The 26,361-nt window shown below is 40.5% G+C and overlaps 1 protein-coding gene across 2 annotated transcripts in view; it reads left to right on the forward strand.

Annotated features, from left to right (window-relative positions):
• The window catches only part of mtmr2 (myotubularin related protein 2), a 41,763-nt gene that overhangs the window by 1,620 nt on the left and 13,782 nt on the right, over positions 1-26,361 (forward strand). Inside the window, exons 2-7 of one of the 2 annotated variants that reach the window (XM_042333886.1) lie at positions 5,983-6,088; positions 17,596-17,619; positions 20,805-20,880; positions 22,009-22,103; positions 23,266-23,376; positions 24,491-24,592. In XM_042333886.1, the coding sequence (XP_042189820.1) occupies positions 5,983-6,088; positions 17,596-17,619; positions 20,805-20,880; positions 22,009-22,103; positions 23,266-23,376; positions 24,491-24,592 (514 nt within the window). The remainder of the gene's footprint in view (positions 1-5,982; positions 6,089-17,595; positions 17,620-20,804; positions 20,881-22,008; positions 22,104-23,265; positions 23,377-24,490; positions 24,593-26,361) is intronic. The other variant, XM_042333887.1, reaches the window with a different exon arrangement.

Below are 26,361 nucleotides of genomic sequence, written 5' to 3' on the forward strand. Positions count from 1 at the left end.
GACAGACGCAGAGAGACACACAGACACAGAGAGACACACACGGACACAGAGAGACACACATGGATACAGAGAGACACACACGGATACAGAGAGACAGATACAGAGAGACACACACAGACATACAGAGAGACACACACAGACATAGAGAGAGACACAGAGAGAGAGACACACACACATGGACACAGAGAGACACACACGGATACAGAGACAGATGCAGAGAGACACACACTCACATACAGCTTGCGTGAGAGAGACTACAAGTGAAAGGAAAGAGACTGAGTCAGGTTGGCTGAGCCAGTGCACACGACTGAGAGGAGGGATAGTGAGGGAGAAGCCTGGAGTGAGAAACTAGAGGGAAAATAAGACCAGAGCAAGAGAGAGCTTGGGTGGGGCTTGTGTGCATGTGTGAGGCATGCTAAATCTGAGTCAGTCTTTGCTTTTCACCCACTTTAGCTTTCTATTGTATTTATCTCTGCATGTAATCTTGACATACTTTTGCCAGGGTTATTTGTTTCAGCAGAGTATTGTTTTAGTAATGCAAGTTTTATGAATGAAGTACAACGTTTCAGCTAACAGGAATTTTGAATGAAAATGTATCCAAATGTTAAACATATGTCTTTCAAAAAGAAGAATAAGCACTTTAACGTTGTTTGATAGGTCACAGTGTCATAATTCAAATTCATAAACTCAAGATTTCTTATTGCATATGATGTTTGTGAACAAAGTGCATTATCTGTGGGAACACCAGCACGTTTCCATATTAATAGTGTTTCCCACACACGCTCGACTTATTTTACTTGTTTCACTGCTGTATGACTTCTCAACGAATCACCCTTCTCAGCTGGGTATTTTGAAATATTGGTGCAGTGAAGAAATGTTAACATTGGAGTGTATATGTTGCAGGAAGCAAACATTTGCACCAGAGGGAGTTAGATGTTCCTGAGCTCACATAGTCTGTGAATATTACTCGGGATACACCCTGTTTTTCAGTCGTACTCGCTTTACTTTTTTAGTTTTGATGAAATGGCCTATACTAACTTACTTAACTTGCCAGTGTGATGGATCGTTCCAATAGAAACTTCTAGCTTACAGAATAGTATTGTATTGAAATTTCCTATAGCTTTGTAATACCCAGACGAGATGAATTCATATGTAAGGAACTCTTGGCAGTTTAAATGTCACCCGAACCTTGAAATTGTATTACAGCATGCAATTTAATCCCAACAAAACTAACATATCGTGTATAGTAGCTTTCTTAGCACTATCTGTGGGAACACCAGCACTTTCCATTTTACAAGTGTTTCTGGTAGCTTGGCAGATGTGAATAATAATAATAATAATCCTTGCATTTGATATAGCGCTTTTCACGTCGGGAGGACGTCCCAAAGCGCTTCACAGAACACACTGTAAAGTGAATTGACTGTATATTTGTGGGCGAACGCGGCAGCCAATTGCGCACAGCAATGTCCCACAAACAGTCGTAGATTGAAAATGACCAATTTATTATTGTTTTGGGTTTTGGAGGGATTATTATTAGGCTCTGTGTGGAGTAAAGAAACTTGCCCAAGGTTTCGCCCTCTGCCTGGAATTGAACTCAGGTCTCTCGCTTGCAAAGCGAGTGCTCTAACCACTGAGCTGCAGGACTCCACAAATGGAATGTCCCAAGGCGCTGGAATGTCTTTCCAGCGCCTTGGAACATCCCCTGATGTGAAAGGCGTTATACTACTACTAATAATAATCCTTGCATTTGATATAGCATCTTTGAGACGTCTCTAAGCACTGCACAGAATATACGGTAAAGTGAATTGACTGTATATTTTGTAGGTGAATTGTGGCAGCCAATTGTGTGCAGCATTGTCCCACAAACAGTCGTGGATTGAAGTGACCAATTTATTATTATCATGTTGTAATTTTGTTGTTTGTTGTAATTTGTTGTTAAATGTAACTTTGTTGTTTTTTATTAAGATTGTAGCAGATTACAGAGCATGATGAAGTGAAGACTTATTGGAGCTCTTTTGAGACCTGAAGTATAGCAGTAATTGTCAATTTTGGGAAGATCTGTAATATTTTGTTTGATGCTAAAACATCTGAAAAAAATGATGGGGTTACAAATAATACTGCACTTATAGCCTTTGGCCATAAGGATGTATATCTGTATGACTGTTTAGTTGAACAAACTGAGATTCAACAGAGTTTCATTCAGAATTAATCCTGTGGGAATTTCTGATTGACTTGAACTGTGTGATGTTGAGTAGTATTTAACATTGGCTTTTTGGTTAATGCCTCTTTTACTGATCAGTTGTGCCTGCCCTTTTCCTCTCTGACTACCATTTCCATTGGCTTCCTCCCTACGGATGGAAATGTGCTGAACACATGTCACAGTAAAAGGGATGTCAAAGGGAAACTTAACTCCAGCAGAGTAGCTCCTGATTCAATGCAATAGTTATTGTGACATGTGAGCAAAATGTAACATGATATCAGGCTGCAGAATTGTACAGTAGCCACGCAGATTCAGCTTACCCCTTGGTGTGCTGCAACATCTCTGAACTTCTTCCCATCCAAATCCTCAAAAGAAGTAAAAGAGGGACCTTGTTTCAAAGTAATTGGGAATCTCTTGTATCCACATGTAAAACGATTTCACTTCACCAGCTGGCTGACTACATCTGAATTGTTGCATTCAGGAACAGGTGTACTCTGGCAAATGAAGCTACTGTTCAGTACAACATACAGTACTTTGCTCACGCCAGATAATTTTAACAGACGTGTTAAACCCTTAAAGCTGCAGCTTTTCTTCCAGCTGTTTATTTAACAGACAATGATATGAAAGTCGAATACTTCAAGACTATTTCAAGGAGCGGATTGCTGCAGCAATTGCAACTTTAAAAAAATGTTGAGAGAAATTCTTTTTCACTATGAAACGCATTCTCATTACACCAATGCATCTAATCTTTGTAACACTTTAGAATTTAGTTCTTGGAGTTTTACTTTTTCTGTTTTTAATTGAGTTACATTTGTAATGTTTTTTTCTTCCCCTGATCCTAATGTCCTTTTTTCTGATGCTATTCCATCCTGCCTCCTCAATCTGTACTAACCTGTTTGTTTTTGCTCAGCAGGGAGTGGCCTGCTTCATGTCCCCTGTCCTCAGGTGGGGCTTTCAGCATATCTGACCCACTCTCTGGAACTCTATCCTGGAGTCCCTCTGACTCTCTCTCTCCCTCACCTCTTTCAAGATCTATCTCTGTGTCTTCGGTCATCTTTCCACCACATTGGCTACCACCACCCCCAGCTTGGGATGTCCTTCTGACTGTGAAAGCCAATGCACAAATATACATTTGTATCGTATAGGTTAGGAATATCCCCTACTCTGAAGATGTTGTGATCTTGCTGTCTGCTATATACTCCACGCAGCAAAAGAACTTTGTTTTTGTAATGGAGGATGGTATTTGAAATTATACTTGCATAGCATGCAGAGTTTTCCCTTTCAAAGAAGTGATTGTTCTCTTCCACAACAAGCCCGCATGAATTATTTTCTCACTGTTCAAATCTGTAGACCATTTTAATTCAGACAGTTGTCTTTTTATGAAGAGCAAATGGATTCAGATTGACAAGACTATTACTGACCTACAAAGAACTTCACCTGCAGAGTCAGAAAATAGTTAGAAGACTTTGTTGTGGTTAGGATGTTGTGTGTGAACTTTATGGTGGCTTTCAGTAATTATGGTAAAGAGGAACAGTGCTCTGTTTAAAACGGTAGTTTGACTCATCGAGCAAATCATCTGATACATTTTCAGAACTTATGATTGTGTTGTAGAGAAATAGTTGGTTACATGGTTTGGTTGTGCTATTAGAGTGAAGGTGATTGCTTCTCATTTTTAGGCACAGGATTTGGGGGTTTGCCCATGTGCTCTGGATGTGCTGGTACAAAAAGCACAATTTATTTAGATACAACTGAAGTCTATGTGTTTGATTGGGCGTGTATCTGCAGCTGGTATAAATTATATTTTGGTTCTGTTGGTTGACCTTTTGTCTCTGGGACAGGAGATGCAGTGTTAAGCCTCATGCTTGATTTTTGAGCTCATAGCCTGGGCTTACAATCCCATACAATACTGTGTGAGTCTCGTCTTATTACAAATGTAACTCAGTTCAGATGAATAGTCAACTAAGGTCTTATCTGCTTGTTCTGGTGGTACAGATGGATTTTATAAGTCCTAAGGGACTATTTTGAAAAAAAGATTGGGGAATGCATTTGGAGTCCTGGTTTATACGCAGGTTAAATGATGATTCATTTCAAGCTATTTGTGGGACACTGCTGACTTCCCATTACAGGTCATTACAGCTTGAAATAAGATTGATATGGTTCTTTTTGTTTGGTCAGCTGGGTGAATTTGTGGTTAAGTGTAATTACAATGCCAGTACTGGAATTTACCATCTTTTTTCGGTGCCGATAAATGCCAGCACAATTGTAATTGTTTGAATCCTGCGAGCAGAAGACAGAGAATAAGCTATCTTCTGCTTGTAGGATTCAAACAGAATCAAAGTCTATATCTGTGGCTACTGAAGGCCAGCAAGGACGATGAGGGAGGGTGGTCTGACAGGAGTCACACGCGGGCCCATGTTTTTTTTAATTTTCCGTTTCCAGCCTGGTCTGGCAAGTTACAAATTCCAGATACCTGGAGTCCATCCAGTCAGGTAGGGAGTTAGTGTATGTATATGAATGTCACCTACACATGGAAGTTTTCCTGTGTCTGGAATGGAATGTTTACGTTTCCCGGAAGAGATGCACCCTGCTTACCAAAATCTGAAGAGTTGGTAGCAGGTTGGTAAGAGCCAAGGCTCGGGGACCCCGAGCAGTGATGGGTTACTGCTAGAGTTTATACAGCTAAACTACATAGCTTGCCATTGAGAGCACTGGCATTTGCAAGCTTCCCACTGCTCATCCAGCTAGGAGCACTCTAGCCTTTAGGGCTTTGGCTTGCGGGGTTAACAACAACAAAATTACATTGGTATAGGGCCTTTCGTGTTGAGAGGACATCCCATGGAGCTGGACAATCAGTGTTTTGGACCCGAGCTAGGGGTTGGGATCGGGGAGGGTGGAGATCAGGTGGTGAAGGAGGATGACCAAAGGCACAATCGAAGAGAAGGGTCTTGAGACGGGTCTTGAAGGAGGCAAGGGAGGGGGTGAGGTGTAGGGACTGTGGGATGGAGTTCCGGAAGGTGAGGGCAGAGTGGGACATGGCACGGATGTGGGCTAGAAAGGATAGTTTAGGGTCAAGCAAGAGGCTAAGGTTCTGGACTGGCTTAGCAAGGTGGAGTGTGCATCCGTGTGCTTCCCCCTTGGTGATGATGACAGAGGAGGGGCGACAGGTTCAAAGGTGTGGAGGGAAGGATGCTTGTGGGCTGGGGTATGAGGGGGAGATGGGGACATAGTGGTCATAAGGGCAGAAGCAGCTGGTGTTGGAGGTGAGGATGGGCAAGGCATGAGAGGGTGAGCAGAGGAGCCGGTTGGTAATGGAGAAGAGGAGCCTGGGATTTACCTTGCAACCAAGATTGTCTTGGAGTAGAAGGACAATATAGCAGAGACGAGGGCGGAGTGATAAGATTTGATAAGGTCCAGCCAGATCTGCTGATGGACTGTTAAGTTGGGTTTGAGCCAGGTGCGTTCAGCGACATGCACCTGATCCTTAAGGGAGCGGAGATGGCTGGTGTACCAGGATGACTTCCATGAACAGGAGACAGTTCCGGAAGCGAGGGGGGCAAGGGCATCGAGAGTGGTGGAGAGGGAGTTGTGACCGAGGATAGGTCATTGCGGGGGGGAAGCCTAGGTGGGAGGAGTTCAGATGACTCCAAGGCAGTGGAAAGGAAGGGGGGGAGATTTTTTTCCAGGGGCGGAAGGAGCTGAGGGGCAAGATTCCTGCTCCCAAAGTTCTGAAGGAGAAAATACATTTTGGATTAGTCATCAATTTCCTTTGTTTCTTTCCACAGTTCCTCAACGGCTCGATCGGAGAGATCGGTGTACAATCAAACCACTTCAGTAATGTCCTCTGATTCTTTCTCCACTTCAACAAATAGCTTCTCTCCAGACATCAGGGTATGTAACCAAACCTTTTGTTTAAGTGAGATGCACAATAGTTTGAGTATCCCCTCTCTATCCATGTTTGTCTGTTTCAACATGTTTAGTGAAATACTGTATTACCTCTTGTGACCAAATAGCTGTTAAATCATCCTTCTCCATGGGGACTATTAAATGAAGCACCATTTTATTTGTTACAATGCAGTACAGACCATATGGTTAATATATGCCCCACTATGAGAGGTCAAGCTGCTGTAAACAGGCACTACACTGGACGAGCACTAGACCATAGTATTTTACAAAACTATAAGTGATTGATTTTTTTAGGCACTATGTGATCCCAATCATTCATAGAGTGACCTTTTCTTTTTAACAGTATTTCTAAAACACATTGCATGACTATTGTTTCATTTTGAACTTCACATTCTGCAATCATAAAGGGATCTCTGCGTAGCGGGTCTTAATGCCGTCCAATTTCTCCTGAATTATTATGACCTCCTCGCTTGTGTTGTAAGACTGAGTTCTGTAATTATGTTTGGCACTGATCTAACCCAGGATATGCCATTACCCAGGACATGCTGGGGGTCTGAAGAGCAGAATCTTCAGAGCAAGGATGCAGAGGAAAGCTAAAGAGAAAATGCTGTTCATATGTGGTGATTGTACAGATTTGCACTGGATCTCCTATAAGCATTCCTTTAAAATAAAAGATTTATCCTAAATGCAGCTGCTCATTTGGTTCCTGGGCCAGTGATCACTAATCTCCAGGAATTCCAGATATGTACAGAAGCTGTGTTGCAATTCTTATGCCATCCTCTTTTTCCATGATTCTGTGGAGAAATGGGGTTAGAGTAGACCTGTCCAGTGAGGATCTAGCACAAGCATGGTTGGCCGAATGATCCTGTTCTGTGTAGAAATGTCTATAGTTTTGTGTTCAAGGACTAACTTCTTAGAAAGATAAGTTTTGCAGGCTGGGTGCTATGAAAGGAGGTGATCCAATGTTCCTAATATGTGTCAAATTTCACTCGATTCTTTAATAGGTAAGTTCTCCAAGTCTAGTCCAAATATTGATCGTTCTCTGAAAAAAGAACCAAATATTTGTAGTCCTGCTGGCTAGCTGATCTAATTGCTCAGTATTTGCTGCTGTTTTGAAGTGCTTTAAACCTGCAGCTTCTGGCATTGCTCGACTTATTGTCTTGGTTGATAGTCATAACAAATACAATATTGTATTAAAGAAGGCAACACAACAGAATGAATTCCATTTGAAATGCTTTTCAGTGTGTAAACCCCTTTTAGCGCAATGCAGTATGATTGCTTACAAAATCAGTCGTGTTTGCCAAAGCAGGTGACGTTACTCTCAGTTGTCAAATGTCAGAATTTGATGATTGAGTCCAATGTTTAGTTAGAGGCTATTCCAATGTACAGCATATCGATCCCTGCATACAGAATGCATGTAAAAGCTTTTCAGTTTTAAATTATGCATCGCTGTTGAATACTTTGAAGACAAAATATTTTATGCTGTCTATATGTGCACTTGTGCATGCCTGCTTTTTCATGCTTCATAATGTTGGAATTGGCGAAGCACTCTGAGACATCTCAATGATGTCATAAGGCGCTTTATTGAATGCAAGGATTATTATTCAAATCCTTCAAGCAATAGTTTTGTTTCTTAAAAATCCTTCCAGCTGATGGATTTTGCTTCCTGGAAGAATTTACAGTTCTTCTTTCTTGAAGAGGATGAGCAATATTATTAGATATTACCATTATTATCCAAGTAAAAAGCAAGTTTAATACTGAATTCAGAAGAATTTCTCTGAAATGTTTGAATATCACAGAGCTCCAGATTTTATAAGCTGATGTGAACCATCTATCAGATTCCCTTGCTGTGAGTATATAACTAACTACATCTATGTTGATTTGTTGTCCATCAATAGAAGAATCAAAATTATATCCCCTTTGCTTGTGAGTGTTATAGATTAATTTCTAATAAAATATCACCTCAAGTAGTCATCTGAGAAAAGTGGGTCTGCTGTATTCCAGGCACTACTGATGACAGACCAGCCAGCCTGGCTTGTCAGCAGCACTTGAACGAGCAGAGTGGTCACTGAGGACAGGGATTTTTTCCACTTGACTCTTGTTAACCCTGCAAGCTAAAGCCTTGACGGGTAGGGTGGTGCTTGCTGGATAAGCAGCTCGAAGCTTACCAGACAATGATCACAATGGCTATGTGGTTTTATTCTTGAGCATGGTGATGAGTTTCTGCATATGTCAGGTACTGGCTGACAAAAAGGAAGTAGATTTCATTTTCTGCACATTCCGTCACAAAGTGATGTCTGTGGACTTCCTGCGCATTGCACAGGCACAGCATGCAGAACGTGACGTCTGGTCCTTGTGTCAAAGTCAAAGATGTACAGGACACTCGCCTTATAAAGGGGTGAAATGCATCAAGGTTGTCTTTTTGCTCTGGATGATAATCCACTAATTTTTGAGCACTTAAGTACTCAAAAATTAATGAAGTACTTGGATGTGAACACTGGGGAAGTCTACCAATTTTTCAAGTGGTGGTTAAAAATTTCACAACACGATTTGAAAAGAAATGGGAATTTTTCCTGTTGTCCTGGCAGGAAATCCCCTGAATTAATTGGCTGTTTGTGGGGCATTGCTGTATACAAATTGGCTGCCACATTAGTCTATGATCCATTGCTACACTTTACAGTAGTTACTTGTAGCTCAGTGGTTAGAGCTATTGACTCACAAGCAAGAGATCTGGATTCGATTCCTGGCAGGTTCCCTCAAGATAAAAAAANTTGGTCATTTCAATTCACGACTGTTTGTGGGACACTGCTGTGCTCAATTGGCTGCCGTGTTTCGCCCACAAAACTTAGTCAATTCACTTTACACTACATTCTGTGAAGCGTTTTGAGACATCTAGAAGACATGAAAAGCTCTATATCAAATCCAAGGATTATTATTTATTATTATTACCTATGAAGTGATTTAAGCTGTTTCAATGTGATAGGTACTATATCAAATGCAAGGCTTCTTATAAATTCTGTTCCAAAATAATCTTATAAAACACTGAAAAGAACATAAGTTTTATGACGCATTATCTTAGATGGTGGATAAAGAACATTAAAGTTCTTCCCACTTCAGTAACTGGGGGGCAAAACCAGTCTCAAGAAATGGGGCATAATATCACTCAGATGATTAGAAAGATGAAGGCAGTGGGAAGGAAATGTCACATTAGTTGTGCTCTTCTATGATTGAACTTGAAGCATATTATTTCGAATTTATCTTAATACTAATGTTGTCTGCTGAGCCTGACTTGGGTTTAACCCTAGCACTTGTTCTGAAAGGTGGAATAATGTAACTTTCCCTGAGCGCAAAATTCTCTTGTTCAATGTCCTGCGGCAATGTTTGTGTTATAAATTAAGTTGACCTCTATACACAAGCTGCAGGCCATCCAGATCTCTGCAGCCTTGTCCTCTCCTGCACTAGACTCTGAGCTCGTCATTCTGCCCCACTGGCTCCCCATTCTCCAGCGGATCAAATTCATAATCTTTGTTCTTGGTTTCAAATACCTCCACCAGTTTGCCCCACCATGTCTCTGAATTTCTGTGAACCTCCTGCCCCAACTACATCCACCTACTCAGCAAACACTGGCCTAACTAATGTCCCCTGCTAGATCTGCTCTATGGGCAAGTATTTTTTAATAAGCCATTCTGTCTTCCCCCCACTCTGGGGCTCCATCCCAGAGCCTCTCTACCTTGCCCATCTTCCTCATCCCGTCTTTTGAAGCCAGTGGACTGGCTTTGTTTGTGGGTACATTAAGGACAATAGCTGACTACATTTCTTTGTGAAGTTCATTGTATTTACAAAGAATGTACAGCACTGAAACAGACCCACTCTACCAGTTCATTGCCCTACCAGCTGTTGTTTATACTCCTTATGAGCCTTCACCCATTCCTTGCTTCGTCCCATACCTTTCTATTCCCCCTTTCCTCATGTGAAGGTCTAGATTCCTACTGAGTGCATCTATACTATCTGATTCCATCACCTTGGGCAGTGAGTTACACAATCTCACTACCCTCTGCAGAAGTACTTCCTCCTAAATTATCTTTTAGATTCAATTGGTATTATATGTGTTGTGTGTCTTTCGCATGCCTCTCAACCTCTTTTGTCACAAGTCCTCAAGATTCGATTGTAATATGTTGCTAATAGCTCTTTAGTTTCTAGATACATTCCACAGTTGTGAAGCAGACCTGATAATCTTGGGACTTGTAATTAGTTAATGTTATTAATTATTTTGAATGATTCATTTTAAGATTTATATATTTTAAGATAATTATGAATTCGAAAAAGGAATTGTTACTAATGTAAAAACATTATCTTACAAACAACAACAAAATTACATTTGTATGGCGCCTTTCGAGGATATCCCAAGGCGCTGGACAATCAATGCTTTTTGGACCCGAGCTGGGAGTTGGGGAGGGTGGAGGGCAGTGGGGAAGAAGGCGGTTGACCGAAGGCATGGTCGAAGAGGAGAGTGGGGCGGGCAAGGGGGAGACGTGAAGCAGGCTGGAGCCCACTGAGCGGAGCGAGCGGGCAGGTTGGTAGGGGGTTAGAAGGTCAAAGAGATGGGGGGGAACAAGGCCATGGAGGGATTTGAAGGGTTGAGGACCAGGATTTTGAATTGTATCCTCTGTGTGATGGGAAGTCAGTGGAGTCGGGCGAGGATGGGGATGATAGGGTCACGGAACCTTTGCGGGAAAAGACACGGACTGCAGAGTTCTGGATGATCTTCAGCCTATGGAGAGAGGAGTTGGGGAGGCCGACAAGCAGGAAATTTACGTAGTCAAGCCTGGATGTTATGAATGCGCATATGAGGTGTGAGACAGTGGTGGAACCAGGCGATGTTGCGAGGTGGGGGAAGGCAGAGTGGGTCATGGCATGGTGGAGTCCTGCAGCTCAGTGGTTAGAGCACTCGCTTTGCAAGCGAGAGACCTGAGTTCAATTCCAGGCAGGGCGAAACCTTGGGCAAGTTTCCTGACTCCACACAGAGCCTAATAATAATCCCTCCAAAAAAAAAATAATAAATTGGCCATTTTCAATCCACGACTGTTTGTGGGACATTGCTGTGCGCAATTGGCTGCCGCGTTCGCCCACAAATGTACAGTCAATTCACTTTACAGTGTGTGTGAAGCGCTTTGGGACGTCCTCCCAACGCGAAAAGCTCTATATCAAATGCAAGGATTATTATTATGGCATGGAAATGGGGTAGGAATGATAAGTGAGGTTCAAATAAAATATACAGTCAATTCACTTTACAGTATATTCTGTTAAGCGCCTTGAAGATGTGATATGGCACTCTATGAAATGCAAGGGTTATTATTATTATAAACAGGACACCAGGGTTCAGGACTGGCTCAGTGAGGTGGAGTGTGCATCCTTAGATGGTGATGCTGTCACTGCCTGAGGTGTGGAGCCGCTGACCGAAGCCAATAAGGAGGGCCTCAGTCTTGTTAATGTTCAACTGAAGAAAGTTAACTCTCATCCAGGACTTGATGTCTGACAGATATTCTGTCAGGACAGCAGTGGTCCTGGAGTCGCGGGTGGAGGCAGAGAGGTAGCGTTGAGTGTCAACCGCATACATGTGGAAGCTGACCCCAAGAGGGAGCATATAGATATTGAAAGGGAGGGGACTAAGGACAGAGCCCTGAGGAACGCTGCACAAGACGGTGCAGGGGCTAGAGGAGAAGCCATCTGTGGAGATGAAATGGAGACAGTGTGAGAGGATCTGAACCATTCAAGGACAGAACCTTGAAGGTTGAGGTGAGAGGAGAGGTGGTGGAAGAAGATAAAGTGGTCGACAGTGACGAAGACAGTAAAGAGGTCAAGGAGGCAGAGGGAGCCCTGGTTGCAGATGGACAAAATGCCATTTGTCACGTTGACCAAAGCTGCTGTTGTGCTGTGGGCAGCGCAAAAACCCAATTGGAGGGGTTTGTGAAGGGAGCGGCAGGAGAGGAAGGAGCAAAGCTGGAAAGCATCGACCCAACCTTGGAAAGGGTTGGAGATGGGGGTGGGGGGGGGGGGTAATCTGAGAGCAGGGATGGGTCCAGGGAGGGTTATTTAAGGATAGGAGAGATGACGGACGTTTTTAGAGGGGTGGGAACGGTGCCAGAGGACAGGGAGAGGTTTATGATGTCTGTGAGTAGGGAGGCAAGGAGGTGGAGCTGGGAGGTAAGGAGAGGGATAGGGATGGGGTCGAAGGAGCAGGTGGTCGGTTTCATATGGTTATGATGATGACAAGAGAGGAGGGTGAGACAGGTTCAAAGGTGTGGAGGAAAGGATGGGGAGGGGGTTGTGGTCGTAAGGGCAGAGGCAGCTGAGCGGATCCCCTCGACTTTCATTTTGAGGAAGTCCAGCATCTCCTCACAGTTGGCATTGGAGGAGAGGATGGATGAGGCATGCAAAGGTGGGTGGAGGAACCAGTTGGTGATGGAAGAGAGGAGCCTGGGGTTGTCCTTGGCCTCCAAGATTATCTTGGAGTAGAAGGAAGATTTACCGGAGAAGAGGGCGAAGTGCTGAGATTTGACAATTTGTATTCCACCAAGATATCAATCTTTGCCATGAAAATCAATTTCGCCCCTCACTGGGATGTGATTCCATGGGCAGCCTTCAAGGATTTCCACCTCCTTCAACTGCTTAATGCCTTTCTTCTGTTTTGCCTCTAAATTACATCTATTTGGTCTTTTTGCTGTGCTATTTTACATGCTGTTTCTTAGGCTCGATCCCAATTTCTTTCTGTATCTTGACTGTTTTGCCTTGGCTGCTTCTGAGTCTGACTCAGTTTTGCTCATTCTAATCATTAGTTACAGTAGCCACATTTCAGTTATGTCCTGACAATGCAGCCATACAGTGCTCACTTGGTCCTGCTTCAGATTCAAGAATGTAGGTCTCCATTGTGTATCAATGCCCATTGTACTGACCAGTTTAGATTGGGTATTTGTTTGTGCAGTGCACAGCACAAATCGGTTAATGTTTCCAGCGACACTAAAATTTCTGGAGTGTACTGTTCATGGTATTGAATGCGCGGAATGAGGATTTAAAACTACTTGTGGCTACTTGCATACTATTTCTTTCCAAGTTGTTTGCAGAATATACTTGTACAGCCTCCCGGTGCCAGGTATGAATCAAGCTATTCTGTTAAATTGTTTAGTTGGCTGTGTTTCAGGTGGAGATTTTTCTTCAGTTCGTTGCAAGTAAAGAACATTCCATTAGTAGTATGGTATAACAAAGATGAACAGGGTAAATGTATGTCTCTTAAATATGAGTTAGTGGTAAAGAAAGCCAGTATTGCATATTATCCTGTTTACATAATATCCTGTGAGTACTGCTTTGTAATTACTGGAGCTTTTGTGTGTTGCTGTGCTTTGCTCCTTGTTTTCGCTGCCAGGGTGGGGGAGGGAAAGTCTGAATGTGGTGCTGTTTCATCGCAATCTGTTTGCTGAAACTCTTTCAATGGCAGGAAGGAAAGGGCATCTCTGAGGCTCCGACTAATTGAAAGTTAAGTTTTTTTTNGCAACAAAACTGTTTAAATTGCTAGGTTTAGTAGCGACTTTTTAAATAAATAAAGCGCTTGCAATAATAATATTTGAACTAAACCGGTAACCAGTATTTGAAAATGTATTCACTATTTTGAAGAAAACTTCTCTTGAATTCGTGTTTGGGAAGTGATTAAGAGTAGTTAGTGTTACTTGTAGAAATACTGTACTGTTTTAAAGGGCTCCTTTAAAGGCCACCTTTAAAACAATCAGATATGCTTTAATCATGATTGCCACCCGGGCGCTACATTGTGTGAAAGTGCTATATAAATGCAAGTTATTTTTGCCTGCATTCCACTTTATTATACATGTGTTAACAACATACCATAACCAAAATAACAAATGATTTTATAAGTTTTTTTTAAATAAAAAGGGAAAATAACAAGCCTATTTTCGGGTAGTTACAGCATTGTTTCTTTTTTGGAGCTTTAATGTTTATTTTTACGGTTAACTTTATTGTATTTCCTTATATAAACACAGAAGTGACTGGGAACACACAGCAGGTCAGGCAGGATCCATGGAGAGAGGAAAATGAGCAAAGTACTGCAGATGCTGGAAATCTGATATAAACACAGAAGTCCTTGGGAACACTCATTTTCCTCTCTTCATGGATGCTGCCTGACCTCTTGCGTGTTCGCAGCAACTTCTGTATTTATACCAGATTTCCAGCATCTGCAGTACTTTGCCTTTTGTATTTTCTTATATAGCTTAAAACAAACTAACAACAACAACAACAAAAATTACATTTGTATAGCGCCTTTCGCGTCGGGAGGATGTCCCAAGGCGCTGGACAGACAGAGTTTTGGACCCGAGCTGGGGGTCGGGGAGGGTGGAGGGCAGAGGGGGAAGCAGGGAGATCAAAAGCCCACAGTCGAATAGGAGGGTCTTGAGATGGGTTTTGAAGGTAGGGGGTGAGGTGGGGGGATTGCTGGATGGAATTCCAGAGGGTGGGGGCATAGTAGCAGAAGGTCCGCCCACCCGCCAATAGTGGGGCGAGCGAGGAGGGGGGGGACGGAGGCCGGAGCTCGCTGAGCGATAGGTAGGAGTAGGATGGTAAGGGGTTAGGAGGTTGCAGAGATAGGGGTGGAGCAAGACCATGGAGGGTTTTGAAGGTGAGGACCAGGCTCTTGAACTGTATCCTCTGTGTGATGGGAAGCCAGTGGAATTGGGTAAGGATGGGGGTGATAGGGTCACGGAGCCTGGTGTGGGAGAGGACACGGGCTGCAGAGTTCTGGATGATCTGCAGCCTATGGAGGGATGAGTTAGGGAGGCCGACAAGTGAGTTTGCATAGTCGAACCTCGATGTAATGAAAGCATGTATGAAGGTTTCGGCGGCCTTTGGTGTGAGACAGTAGTGGAGCCGGGCGGGGGAAGGCAGAGCAGGTCATGGCACAGATGTGGGAAAGAAAGGATAGTTGAGGGTCAAACAAGACCCCAAGGTTCCAGCCTCGCTTAGTAAGATGGAGTGTGCAACCATGGACGGTGATGCTGTCAGCGCCTGAGGTGAGGAGGCACTGACGGGAACCAATCAGGAAAGCCTCGGTCTTGTTGACGTTCAACTGAAGAATGTTAACTCTCATCCAGGACTGATGTCCGACAGACAAATGATGCTGATATATCGAAGGTCTGAAAACCCAGCAGCTGCACTTGTGAAGAAGCCGTGAAACTGCACAATAGTATCTAGCTGGTTGGATAGAATGGTTTGCATGGACATTCCTGAGCTGTAAGAAATCTGTGTCTGTTGGCATTCCAGCACAGCTTCTCCAGTTCATTCTGTGTCTCAGCAAAGAGCGTTAAGAGTTAAAATTGTGCAGGATTTTCCTAGTGAATCATAGGTGTGTTTGCAGTTGCACCCTGTTATGCCACCTCATATTGAATGGAAGGAGGGTGTGTGAGTGTGTTTTGTGGGATGTGGCAAAGGGATGCTTTTACCAGAAAATGACAGCATCATAGAAAATCTCAGGGCCTGCAGGAAAGCATTGGCTACAATTATTTGCAGAAAATCTGAATCATCAGTGGTTGACACTGTACATTAGCTGGAACTGGTTTCCTAAATAGCACAAGTATAAAGAATTTTACTTTGAATATTTAGAAAATTTAACGATCATAAAATGGCAGTGAAGAGCTGCCAGTAAATAGCAGTTGTGTATAAAAGAAGTGACTGTTTTGATCAACAAGAACGTTTAAGCAATTAAGCTGGAGGTTGTTTGAATCCTCTTGGATGACTAACATGGTATTTTGTTAATCTTTGGTTAATCAATATGACTCATCTGAGTTCACTTTGAACAAATGAGCTGTGAAGTCTCAGTGTGAAACAAATAGTGTATACTTACAGGATTCCAACCCCTTTCACTTTTATATTAATTCTAATTGTACTATATTAGAATATGAAATGTTAAAGACAAGCCCATAACAGCATTTTATAAAAGCAAATTGAATGTATCCAAGAAAAATAATGTTAAAGGGTATGAGGAAAAAATCAGGAGAATGGGATCAGGTTAAATAGTTGTAGTTAGTGGAGGAGTTAACACTAGCACCGACGTGATGGGCCAAAGATGTCATTTTGTTGGCACGTGCTATTTTTCTGGTTGTTCCTTAGTTTTCAGATTATTTTAAATTAATTCTGTATTTTTTTTACAAATGTAATTTGAAAGCTGTGATTTCCCATTTCGAGTTCAAGTGGCATAAAACACTCAAACTTACATTTACGTTAGCCATCTGAACTCATCCATTGAGTCACTGCTTTACAGTTCCTCTTTATTTTACATTTTATGTATTTCCTCCTATATTTACATATGCAGTTGAAGGATAGTGCTGGGAAATGGAGCATGTCACCACTTTTAAACCCAGTGTCCATTTGGCAAAATCCCAGGTGAGCTACAACAAGCTTTTGATGCAAGGAAAATCTCTGCACTGCCTCAACTGTGTGAGTCTTATACTAACCTGGGAGAAACAGTCCCATTGCACTAGCCTGACATTTCCAATTCCTGTAACAGAAATCCTTGTGGCTTCTCTGAATCGCTCAATGTAAGATAATTTTAAGGTCTATCATTTTGTTGTGGTTTCATAGCCACTAAAAATGAGGTTGAAACTGCCTGTTAATTTACAGCCATCAGAGAAAATTCTATCCCTTTAGAGAGGACCAGACTTGGTCACTGGTTCCTGAGGTGGAAGGACAGTATTCAGGTCATTGTCAAATCCCACTCACAACTGCTCTCTACTTAATTTTGTGAAGGTCCTGGAAAAAAAATGATATTTTGGTATTCTGTACTTTTTTAAAAAAAAGTCAAAAAAGACCTTTTTCTAACTTCTGTAATTCATTGGGATCTTCCAAGTGTGTTATCAATGTATTCCTAGTTTTATGCAGAGCACTTTTATTTCTTGTTTTTCAGCAATGTCACTTTCCATGTGAAATGCAAAAGTGCATTAAAAATCCAGTAGCTGGACTAATGTGTCTTATTTAGGAAGTTAAACTATAAATAATATTTAACAGTTTTGCTACAAACATTTAATAATCTTGCATTTGATAAAGCTCCTTATTACACTGTTGAGACATCTCAAAGCACTTCACAGTATACAGTAAAGTCAAGTGACTGTATTTTTTGGGTGAAACACGGCAGCCAAATGCGCACAGCAGTATCCCACAAACAGTCGTGGATAGAAAGACAAAATTATTATTTTTTAGACTTAAAAACAATGTTGTCAAAGCACATTAGGAAGTGCTTTCATACAAAGAACAGACCGGTAAGAAAGATCACTAGAATTCAATTTGCTAATTGTTGACTTGTTTTCCTATAATTCAGACTTTAATATTATAAAGCTTTTACTTCCTTGTCAAGCTGCAATGTACATTTGATCCTAGCAAATTAATTGCATATTAATACTATATAAAACTTACTTTACCTTATTGACCTTGCTTGACAGGGCATCAGTGGGACAGAGGTAAAAGTAAGTATGGTTGTATTTAATGGAATTTTTTTAATGCCAATATTTAATATTGCTTTTGTGTGACTTTTTCTGTGTTGCCAGTGGAACATTTGGGTGCAGAATGAAGATGTGTTTTAGGGAGAAGAAATTGACCTTTAAACCAAAGAGTGCTATTCCTAGCATTTTGTCTGAATCCCAAATTGTTTTGAATAATGAATTATTTGTCAGTCTCCACAGCAAGAATAACATTTAAATTCTGGATAATTTCAGATTGAAGTTTGAAGTTGAAATTCCCTGTAATTCACTAAAGTGAAAAAAGTAAAGTTCTACGATACATGGAGTTTCCATGTGTAGGTGCGATGCATAGAACTCTGGTTTGGATGTGGTGATGGGTGATGGGTATCCACATGTGTCAGACACCAGGTTGACCAAAAAATTATTGTTCAAAGGAGGTCACTAAGATGTGATTGATCCATAATCTGAATGTGTTACACAAGGTGTCTTGTGCTTCCTTGCCCCAGTATGTCTTCAGTATGCAATGTAAAATAGCATGATTCTTACCTATGCTCTTTAGAGTGGCTGGAACCATATTCTGGAGTGTTAACCCAAACACTATTAAGAATATTTATTTTTGATGTTTTTTCTGTTTATAATTTGTATCTTCAATGGTGACGTACGTGAAACGTACTGTTCAAAGTCTGGATGTCTGTTTAGTGGGTAACCAGTAAATGCAGTGCAATAAATACTGCACTACAAATAGCCAAAGTTGGAAACCCAAAGATCTCTGCACTCCTGATCAAGAAGAACAGAACATTTGATCAAAAACAAATAGTGCCATAACACATCCAGATGTTAAGCTCTAAGCTAATAAAAATGCATTTTTTTTCCCTTGCCCCAAGCCAGTCGATAATCGATTGAAATTCTGCTGTTATATAACTGTTTTGACATCAGCTCTTTTAAATGTTGCAAATATATCCAAACAATGCAAAACAAATGGGACCCAAGTCAGACCTTTCCACTGATTGGGAAACGGCTTTAAATCACCAGACCATCAAGTTGATGTAGAAATATGCAGAGGCTTCTTTGGTCTATAACTGTATAATTCTATTTGTTTTCATCAGTGCAAAGTCATGGAGGGGAAGCATTGTTGAATTATATTAGACAAACTCAAGTTCTGCTTGTTCTTGATCGGTTATCTTTTAACAAGCATGTGGGTACACCCAAAAGATCTGGGTGATTCTTTCCCTATTTAGAGGCTCTCAAATGAGATCCAACCATTCCAATTCTTTCTCTTTTTCCATCAACAAACCTGGATCAGTGACTTGATGTAGCTTCTATATGCCATCCCAGGTTCAAAATCAATATCCCAAGCAAGGCTAAAAATTGGAAGAATTTATTTCCCCATTCAGTCGTCAGTATGAGAAATAGAGTTCCGGCAAAATAAACTGATGTTTGTCAATTTATAGAGAAAAAGACATAAATATCTGTTTGGGAATGAGATTGGAAGTCACAGGTATAAGATATTGATATTCCAATATTCCACAGGAGATTATAGAATACTGGGTCTGGATATGTTCAGAAAGAGACTGAGTACAGCCTCACAGGTTTGAATGGTGGAGATGAATTAAGTGTGTGGAATCCAAGATATGTATAGACTCTTTAGAAGGAGCAGTTTAATAGTTCCTGGCTTTTTTTTGCTGCACATTTTCTTATTTCTTTATAGTCTGGTAAAGAGGGCATCATTTCAGGGAGTAACAGGCATAATCCTGGAGAGCAGCTTTTCATTTATTACAAAAATGTGAAATGCACAGCAGGGAGTCTGTTCTCACTTATTTCCAGTACACTGAATTATATATTTTATTCCAAGAGCTGGTACATTTCATGTTTTGTTCTACAGATTATTTGCATGTGTTTGGGCATGCTAACATAGGAATGTACCCGATATGCATTGCCAAAGAGTTTACAAAAAGCTTAACTGCTAATACTAGGCCATTGAGTAATTTAGCTCGAGGCTTAACTGGCAATTAGTAAAAAAAACATTGGTGAAAGGGGAGAAGAAAGCAAAATGCTCTGAAATGTAATATGAAACATTAATGTTGAGTAACAACTTTGTTATATTTTGACATGCTATAAATGTTCGTTGTGATTCTAAACGTTAGCTTAGCTACTGTATTTTAGTTCTGAATTTCTTGCTATATATTGTAGATACAAGTATGCAGATGTTTCCTTCTCTGTATGCTCTGAACTTGATAAAAATAATTTTGAACAAGATGTGGTGTACAGAGTTGGGATAGAAGTTGGGAGAGCGGACACCAGTTGTCTCCTACAGGGAAGCCATCTAGACTTTTCTCCCCAGTTATTCCTTTGTACCTTGTTGTACAGGGTACAAATAACGTTTGCAATTGATTAGGGACAGGGGAATGGGGGAGCAGAGGGAAAGAGGTGAAGAAGAAATGAAAAGGGGGAAAAATGCATTCCAAACCAGCAATAAAGTAGATGTATCAGTTGTTTTAATGGCCATTGTATTGTGTGAACTTTTCAAATAACCATTGGATAGTTTTCAAAATGTATCTCATAGGCTTATACCAATATTTACAAAACACAAAAACTCTAAATAATGATAACATTATTGGTATTTACAAGTAAATTCCTGGGAGCCAGTTGCATCCTTGCCAGGTTCCACTGGCTCCCAATCACCGAATGGATCGACTTCAAGATCCTCTCACTTGTTTTGAAGTCACTTCATTCCCTCGCACCTCGCTACCTATCCAACCTGCTTAGCCCTTACTCCACCACCCTCTGCCTCCGCTCGGCTGGCCCCGGCCTCCTAATTGTTCCTCGTGCCCCTGCTCCACCATCAGTGGCCATGCCTTCAGCCGCTACCCCCCGAAACTCTGGAACTCTCTCCCTTGATCCCTCCGCTTTGCCCCCTCCCTCCCCACCTTCAAATCCCACCTAAAGCCCTTCCCTTTTGATTGTGTTTATGGTCACTGCCCTCTCCCCCGGCTTGGTGTTTGGCTCTGGGACTCTACCCCGCATGAAAGGCCCTATATAAATGCAAGTTGTTGTTGTAAATTGTGGAATGGGTGCTTAATTTACACAGCTTAAGTTTAGTTAAAATTTCTAAAGATAATTGGACTTTTTTTGTGTTAGCATTTAGTGGAAATGTGCCACCTGCTGAACCAGTTTGTATGTTCTACCACTAGATATTAAGGGATGGCAATAAGCTGGCACAAATGGAGGAAGCACCGCTGCTGCCAGGAGAATCTATCAGGGATATGGGTACGTTTGAGCAATCCTGAAGCATGCATCATTTCCAATTCATACCACAAACTGTGTCACAATGCTCCTTCCCAACCATTCGAGAGTTAGTATTTTAATTTTAAAAAATGTTTTCGCTCATCTTTAAGACCAATTGTTTGGTCTTTAGTCTCTTAACATAGAAAATGTGTTGAGACAGTAGAAAAGATGGAAGTGTGGTCTGTGTTTTTTAGACTCAGTGTTCCTGGCGTCTGGATGATTTAAATGTTGAAGCCCTGTAAGTGTGCCACTATCTTCAAATGTAGTTTAGGAAGGATTAGGACACCAGGTTCTCCCTCTGTGGATATAATAGGTTTGACATATAAAAAAGAATTTGAAAAAGATCTCCTTTTATCAGAGGATTGATCTTGCTTCAGGGAGTTCAGCAAATATTTTTTTAAATAAGTGAGTTTTTTGTTTAAAAAAAACTTTTCCCAGGGACATAATGGAAGTGGTTATTGTATCCTACAGTAAGAACTGAACTCCAATGAAACCTATGTGTTAAATGCAGAACTGTAGAAGAGATACTGGTTTATTGAAACAAGTACCTGTCACAAGGGAATATGTTACTGGTATGTTCAATGCAGAAGTGAGCACCAGATTAAATTGAAAATGATTTTCATGATCAATTCAAAGCTTGAGATGGTTTCATAGGACAATGTATACGTTGTTTCTTCTTTCATAAATTTTCTGAGGTTTTAAATATCCATTGCCTTTCTAACATTCCATTATTAATAAAATGGTACCATCTTAATATTTTGCTTCAATTCAAATATTTTTTGTAAAATACTGAAAACACTTAACAAATGCAAGGATCTAATCCGGGTTTAAAATACACGTGATGGCAATTAATTGGTAGCGCCCTCTTTTGATGTACTAGTGGAGTTCAGCAGAATTTGACAGTTTGCTTTGACAACACAGTAATTTGTTCTGTGGTTGAATTCAGCAATGGTAAAGCCTATTTACATTGGTAACTTCCATGGTATCCCAATGTGCCTTATAACTTGTGAGAAAGATATGCTGCTGATGCCAAATTAATGTTTCAGTACAGTTACATTTACAATGAATTTAATAGTGAGATAACGGTAGTTTACATTTTTGTCTTCACAGCGAAGGATGTTACGTATATCTGCCCTTTTACTGGAGTTGTAAGAGGAACATTGACTGTTACAAACTACAGGCTATATTTCAAGAGTTTGGACCGGGTAATTTGCAAAAACAAATTCATACAAATTTTGTAATTGTCTGGCAGCTTCAATTTCAGGATGTTTTTTCTCCTGGAATGTTTTTTTTCTTATTTATAAAGAATAGAATGCAGGATATAAAAATAAACTCAGCAAAATGTTTTATATACTTAATCACTTTGTTTCTTTTATTCTCAGATCAGGAATGTAAACTTTTCTAGTTCTGACGCATTAAAAATGGACCAGATTTTTGTCTTCATTAGTTATTTCCTTTGGTGACTGAGTTACTAATTTCAAAATCCTCTGACGCTTGCAAAGTTTTTGTTTTCTATTCATTTGGTTAGTTTTTACTGCTGTTTTGTGTGTAGTGCTGTAAAATAATTATAAAGTACTGCATCACACATTCAGCTGGTAAGCCTGGCACAGTGCAGCCTTTTTTTAATACACTTTATTTTAGCACTAATTAGTTTATAAATGGAGACCTATTCATTGTGCATACATGCAGCCGGCTGGCTTCCACACTAAAAATGGGCATCTTATGGTTCATACGTTGCCGCTGACATAATTTCCTTTATTGTGTATACGCATTTTACAAGAAGTGACATTAGGGGAGATCTGATGTGTCTGCCATTTTCTTAGTGCTAGGGCCAATTGGCACAAAGGAAATGAGTCAGCTGGCTACACACATGCATAGTGAAACTGGCTATTGGGGTCATGTTTAAGGTGGGTTGGGATTTTGTGTGAGGTTCCACTTCATTATAGTACCCATAGGTGTATATTACAATTTTAAAAAATTTACAAAAAGAAACCTCGACAATATTGTTAAAAAATGAGAAAACTAGAAAATTATATTATAAATTGTAATTTATCAAAAGCTAATTAAATGTCTTTTTAAAAAATCTTTAGTAGTAAATATCTGAATGACTACATTGAAATGAGTGAGATTTGTATTGCTGTGCATCAGTTTCATAGCCTTTTTAAATTATTAGTGCTTTAATCTAAATAGTATTTTGTCTATTGATTTCAGCAAATATGAAAATAAATAAAAAATTATATTAATGTCCACCATAATTATTTTTAATATTGAACCTTTTATTAAAGTTAAAGTATCTACGTCTATCACTGTCATCCAGCAATCCATATAGACACTTCAACTTGAATTTGCCTTTTACTGTTTTCATAGGACCCACCTTTTGTCCTTGACGTTCCTCTGGGTGTGATCAGTCGAGTTGAAAAAATTGGTGGGGCATCCAGCCGAGGGGAGAATTCTTATGGACTTGAAATAATCTGCAAGGTACATACTTAAACCTGTTTAAAGCCTTTGAAATTATATAATGTTTATTATAATGAATAATTATTCTTGCATTTGATATAGTGCCTTTCACATTTGGAGGATGTCTCAAAGTGCTTTGCAGGATTTATTGTAAAGTATGAATTTTTAGACAAACGCGCCAGTCAATTTGCACACAGCAGTATCAAACAAATAAGTCATCAAGTCATCAATGACCAGTTTTATCTGAGGGATTGCTGGTCAGGACATCGAGGGGAACTCACTTCTCATTTGAATAGTTCTATAGGATTTTTGAACTTTGGAACATATCTTTACATCAAAAAGTCACAGTTGTGTTGCATTTGTATTTTTTTGTGCTTTACCTATGAGTGCATTTGGAGTACAGTCTTTCCGACTTGCACTTTCACAGTGCTGGTTAGATACAAGGACACGTACTACTGTTCCTCAAGATTGCATTGAACATCTGCTGAAATTTCTTCTGCAATTTAGGGGCTGTGAGTGGACCTTCCTCCATTGACTCTAGATTTCCCAACTCTTGCCTCCACAGGTCGCAGACCTTTCAGACTGCAGCTTGTGTCCTCTTTCCACACTAGGCTCCGTGAGTCTATCACCCCCATCCTTGCCCAGCTCCACTGGGCTCCCCATCCCCCAAAGGATCGAGTTCAAGATCCTCATCCTCATTTTGAAATACCTCCACAGTCTTGCCTCACCCTACTTCTGTGACCTTCTAAAACCTTACCAGCAGCCTACTCCCTCGGCTCAACAACCAAAGGCCGGTCTCAAGTTCCTCCCAATGTTAAAGATGCTATATAAATGCAATTTGTTGTTGTTGACTCAAGGGTTGCGTTCTATGGGTAGATTGAGAAGAGAGCGCAAAAGAGATTTAAACGCTTAATGAGCACAAGGTAGAAAATATGGCCACAACACATTTGGCCAGTGTCCTTGATTGTAAATCTGAAGCCAAACCCATAAAGAGTAACGATGCAACTTATAAACTAATTACAAAATGCAGTTACTACAATTTTGCTCTTATTGGATGTATTATATTTTATTTCCATTGTTTAGTTTTCCTATTTGGAACAGCAATCCAATAATATTTTTTTTGTGTGTGTTCCAGGATATTCGGACCCTCCGATTTGCCCACAAACAAGAAGGCCATACCAGACGATCCATCTTTGAGAACCTAATGAAATATGCATTCCCCACATTTAATAATTTGGTACTATTTCCCTTCTGTTCTAATAAGCAAAGTATATGTGGCTGTGAAATAAATCTAACTTAGTCGACAGTTCGATGTGAATGTTTAAGCACTCTGAACCTAATTAATTATCCTTGTATTTGCCTTTTTGCATCAAAACATTTCAAAGTGCTTGAAGGTGCCCCCAATTGAACACAGTCATGAAGTAAAATAGAGTTGAGGGAGGGAAAGATGGCCAAAAGCATGGTCAAAGAGAGAGATCTTGAGTGAGCCTTGAAGAAGCTGAGGCAGGGGTTGAGTTGAAGGGATTCCGTGATTGAATTCCAGAGAGTGGGGGTAGTATGCTTGAAAGCCCGCTTGCTGATGGTGCGGCAGATAGGGCTGGGGACATAAAGCAGGTAGGATTTGAGATCGCAGGGTAAGGTGGGGTGAGACTGGAGAGATTTAAAGGCGACAACAAAGTTCTTCACAACAACAACACTTTTACTGTTGAGTAGATTGTGGACCCACACTGTACCAGAAGTACAGTACACTTCCAACTTCTGGCATTAACATACTAGACAGTCAGAGCTGGAAGTTACTTCAGCAGCAACCTGATACCTGTGGTAACCTGAAAGCATGGAAACAGGATCTATAGCCATTTTTATTTTGCAAACTTGTTACAAAAGACATCTAACTTTATGGACCTAAACCACTGGGGTTGAACGACTATATTTTTTGGCTAAATCTATAGTTCTGGTTAGAGTGCTATATGTTTCACCATTCTGAGCCCAAGTGCCCCATATGTGTATGATCCTTGCTGAGGAATGGGGCATCAATGGAGCCAAGTGAGAACGATGATGATAATAATAATAATACTTGCATTTGATATATTGACTTATCACGTCTTCGAGAAAGAATATACTGTAAAGTAAATTAAATGTACATTTTGTGGGTGAATGGAGACTCATAGGCTGGCGGAGTCTGATGTGCTAAACAACACGAGCTGCAGAGTTCTGGGGAGTCTGCAGGTAGTGTGGAATAACGTAGCAATGGTGCTTCAAGCATTTCAGAGCAATAACTATTTTTGGCTAATATAATCTCATTTAACACAATTTACAAAATTGGATCAAAAATGTTGCTGCAATCCCGGAGGAGTTAATTGATGAGGCTGTATTTGAAGCTTTTCAGATCTTGAGACAGCTTACTTTAGAATGCACAAATGAGCTTGTTAATGGGCATACTTCTTTGTAGGTCAATGACCAACAGCATGCAGGAATATTGAACATTTACTGAACAGAAAATCTTGGACCTTTACTGTTACTAGCCTCACATCACCTAGTTATAGATTAATGCACTGAACAGTACCATAATCTAATGAAAGTTCCAGTAATGTAGCTTCTATAGCTGGTCAATATAGACATAGGCAGGTGTACATTGTGCAGTCCTATGATAAATTGGGGAAAATATCAGCAATGTGGCATGGTAAAGCACGATTGAATGGGCAATAAAAANTGTTTTAATGTTTTGTATGTCATTTATTTATGTAAGTTCTGTGGAGCCATCAATTTAATCATTTTAAAACAGTCAGCTGCAATTTGGACACTCTTCATCCCTTATCAGCTTCTTCTGAGTCTCATCTCATCCATTCCCTGTATTCTTGCTTCCCTCACAAGGGAGAGTTGCAGAGGTTGCTTAAGAGACAAATTATCTCTTTTTCCCGTGAATTCGTGAAATCATGTGACTTACATTAAAATTCTCTTTGATGGGTTTGGATTTAACATGACACAGGGAATGTTTCAAAACTGTAG

This window comes from Callorhinchus milii, unplaced genomic scaffold, assembly GCF_018977255.1.
Source record: "Callorhinchus milii isolate IMCB2004 unplaced genomic scaffold, IMCB_Cmil_1.0 Scaffold4, whole genome shotgun sequence".
Taxonomy (NCBI): domain Eukaryota; kingdom Metazoa; phylum Chordata; class Chondrichthyes; order Chimaeriformes; family Callorhinchidae; genus Callorhinchus; species Callorhinchus milii.